We start from the raw sequence: 6,316 nt of genomic DNA, 5'->3' as shown, positions 1-6,316 counted from the left end.
TTTATCCAATGCTCAATCCTTTTTAGCTATGTATGCATACCACATTTAAAAACTCATTCATCAGTTGATAGTCATTGAGGTGCTCCGACTTTTTGGCTATCACAAATCGTGCTGCTGTGAACATCTGTATACAAATGTTTGTGTGGACATCCTATGTTTTCAGTTCCCCTGGGTGCATTTCTAGGAGCGGAATTACTGGGTCCTGTAGTAACTGCACGTTTAACGTTTGAGGAACTACCAGCTGTCTTCCAAAGAGGCTGTACCTTTCTACAATCCCAGTAGCATGTCTCACATTTTTTTTCAAGTTTAAATCATTTTATATTTAAGCACTGGTTTTACAAAATACAGTATATAAAGGCAAACTAAATTTGGCATCCTGCTGGAGGTCATTATTCTATAAAGATGAAAAGCACCCTCCTCCCTGCAGGTCAGATCCTCTGTTGAGGGAGCTCACAGGCCAGCAGGGCAAGCTCTATCCCTGAGCCCTGGCCATCTGTGCTGACCCTGTTAGTGTGACACAACTTAAATTGTTATTTTTCTTTTTGTTTTTTGCCTCCAGATATGATGCCTTAACAACTATTCAGTTTGTTCACATAAATTGTCTTCAACTACATTGCAGCTAAGATGTATATAAGATTTTACATCTATTGGCTGGGTGCAGTGGCTCACGCTTGTAATCCCAGCACCTTGGGAGGCCGAGGCGGGCGAATCGTGAGGTCAGCAGTTCAAGGCCAGCCTGGCCAACATGGTGAAACCCTGTCTCTACTACAAATACAAAAATTAGCCACAGCTAGGGACAGAAAGCCAAATGCCTGATTGAAATGTTAGAAGAAGAACTCTTTGTAGATGGTCTCGCTCTCCCACTCAATTCCGACCATCCTGCTGCTTTAAGGCCAAATATACCTGGTTCCTCTCCTTTGCTGTCAAACTGTGAGCACCTGATGACATGGCCACAGCCCTGGGCTCCGGACTCGCAGCACTGCCACGTGCCACATTGCCCCACATTCTCACGCTTTTACATGACTGAAAAGAAATCCAGAGAATGCTTCATGACACATGAAAATTATATGGCATTGGCTGGGCACAGTGAGCACATTACAGGTGGCTCACACCTGTAATGCCAGCACTTTGGGAGGCTGAGGTTAGTGGATCACAAGGTCAAGAGATCGAGACCATCCTGGCCAACATGGTGAAATCCCATCTCTACTAAAAATACAAAAATTAGCTGGGTGTGGTGGTGTGTGCCTACAGTCCCAGCTACTCAGGAGGCTGAGGCAGGAGAATCGCTTGAGCTGGGAGGCAGAGGTTGCAGTGAGCCAAGATCATGCCACTGCACTCCACTCTGGTGACACAGTGAGACTCCATTTCAAAAAAAAAAAAAAAATTATATTGCATTCACATGTCAGTGTCTATGAACAATGCTTTATGGGAAAAGAGCTACCCCTGTTCATTTACATGTCGTCTTTGGCTGTTTTTGAACTCCAACTGCAGAGCTGAGCACTTACAACAGAGTCTGCATGATCTACAAGGCACGGTGGCTCACACCTGTAATCCCAGCATTTTGGGAGGCCAAGGTGGGTGGATCACAAGGTCAGGAGTTCAAGACCAGCCCGGCCAATAAGGTGAAACCCCGTCTCTACTAAAAATATAAAAATTAGCCAGGTGTGGTGGCGTGTACCTATAATCCCAGCTACTCGGGAGGCTGAGGCAGGAGAATCGCTTGAACCTGGGAGGTGGAGGCTGCAGTGGGCCGAGATCATGCCACTGCACTCCAGCCTGGGCGACAGAGACTCTATCTCAAAAAGAAAAAAAAAAAAAATATTTTCTGCCCTTTAAAGAGCCAACCCCTGCCCTAAACACTGCTGCCTCTACCTCACCATGATTCCCTTACCACGAATACAGAAGATATTCTGCACTTTTAATCAGATCCGACAAACGCACAGTAACCAAAACCTCATCGGCTCATCTGTTTTCTCAGGCACAGAGTCACAGAGAAAGCAGACAGCTAGAAAGAGACGTTTCCCTCCCCCGGCCCTGGGGGCATCAGCACAGATGGCCAGTGCTCAGGGACAGAGCTTGCCCTGCTGGCCTGTGAGCTCCCTCAACAGAGGATCTGACCTGCAGAGAGGAGGGTGCTTTTCATCTTTATAGAATAATGACCTCCAGCAGGATGCCAATACTGCTAAGCTCGAGTGCCCTGCAGACTCACACAGAGCTGCTGATTAGGAGGCGGCCAGGTAAGTCTGAGGACAGAACAAAAGAGCAACTTACCTGCGTCTGTCCCCAGGGTCATGCAGGAATAGACAGAGGCCTGTAAATCACCCAAGGCCACGCCCACCTGCGTCCCCTTTGGGATTTCAAACCACACGTGGGAAGTTCTGCCTGCCACACTGCCAGGCTCCGCGATGTCTGGGAGCAGGTGGACAGGAAAGCCCGAGCTCCTCAGTCTGTGAAACAAAAGTGGACACACACATCCACCCACACTTAGGTTTCTGGAGTTTAGGGCTTCCTTCCTCTTCCTTCCCTCCCTCTATTCCCTCCTTTCCTCCCTTTCTTCTTTCCCTCCCTCACTTCCTTCCTTCCCTCCCTTCCTTCCTTCCCTCCCTTCCCTTTTCTTCCCTCCCTCCCTTTCTTCCTTCCCTCTCTTCCCTCCCTTCCTTCCTCCCTCCCTTCTTTCCTTCTTCCCTCCCTTCCTCCCTCCCTTCTTTCCTTTCTTCCCTCACTTCCTTCCTCCCTCCCTTCTTTCCTTCTTCCCTCCCTTCCTTCCCTTCTTTCCTTTCCTTCCTTCCCTCCCTTCCTTCCTTCTCTCCCTCCCTTTTCTTCCTTCCTTCCCTTCCTTCCTTTATTTTCTTTCCTTCTTTCTTTCTTTTTTATTTTTTTGAGAGAGTCTTGCTCTGTTGCCAGGCTGCAGTGCAGTGCTGCAATCTCAGTTCACTGCAACCTCCACCTCCCAGGTTCAAGTGATTCTCCTGCGGCAGCCTCACTAGTAGCTGGGATTACAGGTACACACCACCACACCCAGATAAATTTTTTTTTTTTGAGACAAAGTTTCGTTCTTGTTGCCCAGGCTGAAGTGCAATGGTGCGATCTCAGCTCACTGCAACCTCTGCCTCCCAAGTAGCTGGGATTACGCACCCACCATCACGCCCAGTTAATTTTTGTATTTTTAGTACAGATGAGGGTTCACCGTGTTGGCCAGGCTGGTTTCAAACTCTTGACCTCAGGTAATCCACCTGCTTTGGCCTCCCAAAGTGCTGGAATTACAGGTGTGAGCCACCACACCCAGCTCCTTCTTTTTTTGAGACGGGGTCTCCCTGCTACCCAGGCTGGAGTGGACTAGTATGATCACTGCTCACTGCAGCCTCCGCCTCCCAGGCTCCAGCGATTCTCTCGCCTCAGCCTCCCAAGCAGCTGTGCTCACAGGCAAACGCCACCACACCCAGCTGCGTTGTTTTTCGTTGTTGTTTGTTTCCAGGAAATTCCACAAGGGAAAGTGCTTGTAGAAGGACGCACGTGGGCGAAGGAGGATAGAATCCAGCACCGTCACCGGCAGCTTCTCTGGCTTTTTTAAAACCATGAGCGTAGGCTTTGTAAATAGAGTACACCAGCTTTCACAAGCTTAGGATTCACCTCCCAGGAAAGAAAACAAACGCCGTACACAGCGATGGAGTCCAGCCTCCTGTGTTCCAAGGGGAACTCAAAACGTCTGCAAAGGAGGCAGCCAGAGGCTCAGCGCAGTTGGGTGGTTAGCGCAGTCCAAGCCAAAGCCGGCCCCAGCAGGCTCCTGAGTATCAGACACCTTCATCACTCGGGTTAGTAAACAGGGGGCTGTGGATTTCACAAAACGTGCTGGGAGGTCCTTTACCTGAACTAACAGGGCTTTCTGTTTTATTTCAGAGCTCCTATTTGGGCCTGTGGGCTTACAGGGCACTGGACTTCTGTACCTGAAAAGGCAAATGATGCTTTAAAATGAACTTAACAGGCATCCCTCAAGCCTACTGTATCTAGTTCTTTTTTCTTTTTTTTGAGATGGAGTCTTACTCTGTTTCCCAGGCTGAAGTGCAGTGGTGCGATCTTGGTTCACTGTAACCTCTGTCTCCCAAACCTCTGCCTCCCAGGTTCAAGCAATTCTCCTGCCTAGTGGTGTGCACCACCATGCCCGGCTAATTTTTGTATTTTCAGTAGAGGTGGGGTTTCACCATGTTGCCCAGGCTGGTCTCGAACTGCTGACCTCAGGTGATCCACCCACCTCAGGCTCCCAAAGTGTTGGGATGACAGACATGAGTCACTGTGCCCGGACCTCTAATTTTAAATATTAAAGAGTGAAAGCTGTACTCTGAAATCTACAGACTGGGCCCAGGGTCACAGAGAAGGGAGAGCCCCCCACAACCTGGGCAGCTGTGGAGGAGCAGGACAGCATGGCTGGAGCCCCTGCCCCTGGCTCAGGGCTGCGCGTACACTGGCCCACCCGTGCCCTGTGAATGGAACAGGCTAGGGTGCTGGGCCGTGGTTCTGGCCTCTAGAAAGCCCTCACCAAGCCCAGATGGGAGAGCTCCCACTGAAGCACCGGCTCTGGGGTTCCCCTTCAGGCTGGAGCAGGATGAGCCGCCTACAAGATACTCACATCTCCACGTTCCAGCTTTGGCTCTGGGTGTTGAAATAGCCCCAGCTGGCCGCGTTCTGGTCAGACATCAGGGGTCTTGGCAAGCCACACAGCATGGCAACCACATAGTCATGGATGGTCCCGGCTGCGTCATAGGGCTTCAGGAACTCTGGGCTGTTTTTCACACCAGAAACAACACAGCAGGGTATAATATGAACTCGGAAGCATGTGCTGTGCCTCGCTGCAGGCAGTGGGGACTGGATGTGGCATGGCGGGGGCAGCCGCAACCCCACATGCTACGGCTCAACTACAGCTGGGTCCCTCGGACTGGGACCTCCCGGCTGCTCCAACCAAAGCCAACCCGAGTCAGTCCCAGGGGAAGGGCCTCAGAGGAGGAAGGGGCAAGCCTGGGAAAGCAGACACCAGCCTCCTCCGCAGCCCCACAGGCCTGAGCACACTGCGAACTCACCCTGTGACCCTTGGCAAGTCACTTGCCCTCCCTGTCCCCTCCTTTCCCCATCTGGGTGGGAACTGGATAACCAACAGAGAATGCTCTGCAAAAGGACGTGGCTCTGAACCCAGTCTAGGTCCAGGCCGTGGTCCAGCTCACCATCGAGCCAGGCCACACACACCACGGTGCAGCCCAGCCAGCGGGGTGATGCCCACGCAGCCCCATCCCATTCTCATTCTCCTGAAAACCCAGCGCCAGAGTCAAAGTTCAGTTGTCCGTACCAATTCTTCAAAAGCCAGAAGATGGTTGCACAGCCAAAGCCCGTGGCCACACTGAGATGAGACTTGGGCTGGGGCAGAGAGGCCAGGAACTCGCTGCTACAGCGGCCATCCTGCCAGGTGACCAGGCGGCTAACAGCTCGGGGCACCAACACAGGGCTGATCCCTCCCTCGGTCCATTCACAACCTGGAACAAAAGAGATGACCAAAAGTGGAAAAAAGGCGCCGCACGGCCTGGATGCCACTCTGCTGGTGAGTTACAAAACACGTGCTAATCGTCCTAGGATACACCTGGTGCACCTGTGGGTCCCAACGGCACCGGGTTTAGTACTTGGCTCAACCACATAATGATTGTGGGACCCTGGGCACGTCACATGTTCCCTCCGTTTGTCCCACTTGTTTTTCTTCTTTTTTTGAAGTTAAGATCATATTTCACCATATCCCATAAGAGAAGACATTTGGCTGGGCGTGGTGGCTCACACCTGTAATCCCAGCTACCCCAGAGGCCAAGGCAGAAGAATCGCTTGATCTTGGGAGGCGGAGGGTACAATGAGCCAAGATCGTGCCACTGCACTCCAGCCTGGGTCACAAGAGCAAAAAAAAAACAAAAAAAAAAAAAAAAAAAACAAAGAAAAAAAAAAAAAAAAAAAAAAAAAAAAAAAGAAGAAACTTAAGTACCTTTAAACTCCGTCGAAAAAAAAGAGAGAAGACATTTGGCCCAATCTCAAGTCCCTTGGTCCCTGTCTTTCCAACCCTCATCATGACATTATTTAGACTTCCTTCTACTTGATTACCAGTAAATTTTCTCATTTCTTTAGGTCTTAGCTGATTGATATTTATTTTTTAGACAGAGTCTTGCTGTGTTGCCCAGCACGATTCCGTCTCACTGCAACCTCCACCTCCCAGGTTCAAGCCATCCCGTGCCTCAGCCTCCCGAGTAGCTGAGACTACAGGCCCATGCCACCACGCCTGGCCAACCTTTTA

At 50.6% G+C, this 6,316-nt stretch overlaps 1 protein-coding gene across 3 annotated transcripts in view; it reads right to left on the bottom strand.

The window, feature by feature from the left end:
* Window positions 1–6,316, bottom strand: part of SHPK (sedoheptulokinase) — a 32,096-nt gene that overhangs the window by 8,251 nt on the left and 17,529 nt on the right. For all 3 annotated transcript variants that reach the window (XM_017512210.2, XM_017512211.2, XM_017512209.2), the window contains exons 3-5: window positions 5,336–5,519; window positions 4,625–4,777; window positions 2,272–2,447 (exon numbers count right to left, since the gene is read on the bottom strand). In XM_017512210.2, coding sequence (XP_017367699.1) covers window positions 2,272–2,447; window positions 4,625–4,777; window positions 5,336–5,519 — 513 coding nt within the window. The remainder of the gene's footprint in view (window positions 1–2,271; window positions 2,448–4,624; window positions 4,778–5,335; window positions 5,520–6,316) is intronic.

This window comes from Cebus imitator, unplaced genomic scaffold (assembly GCF_001604975.1).
Source record: "Cebus imitator isolate Cc_AM_T3 unplaced genomic scaffold, Cebus_imitator-1.0 Scaffold464, whole genome shotgun sequence".
Lineage (NCBI taxonomy): Eukaryota > Metazoa > Chordata > Mammalia > Primates > Cebidae > Cebus > Cebus imitator.
The sequence above is the reverse complement of the archived record's forward strand: the minus strand, read 5'-3'. Positions and strand labels throughout refer to the sequence as shown.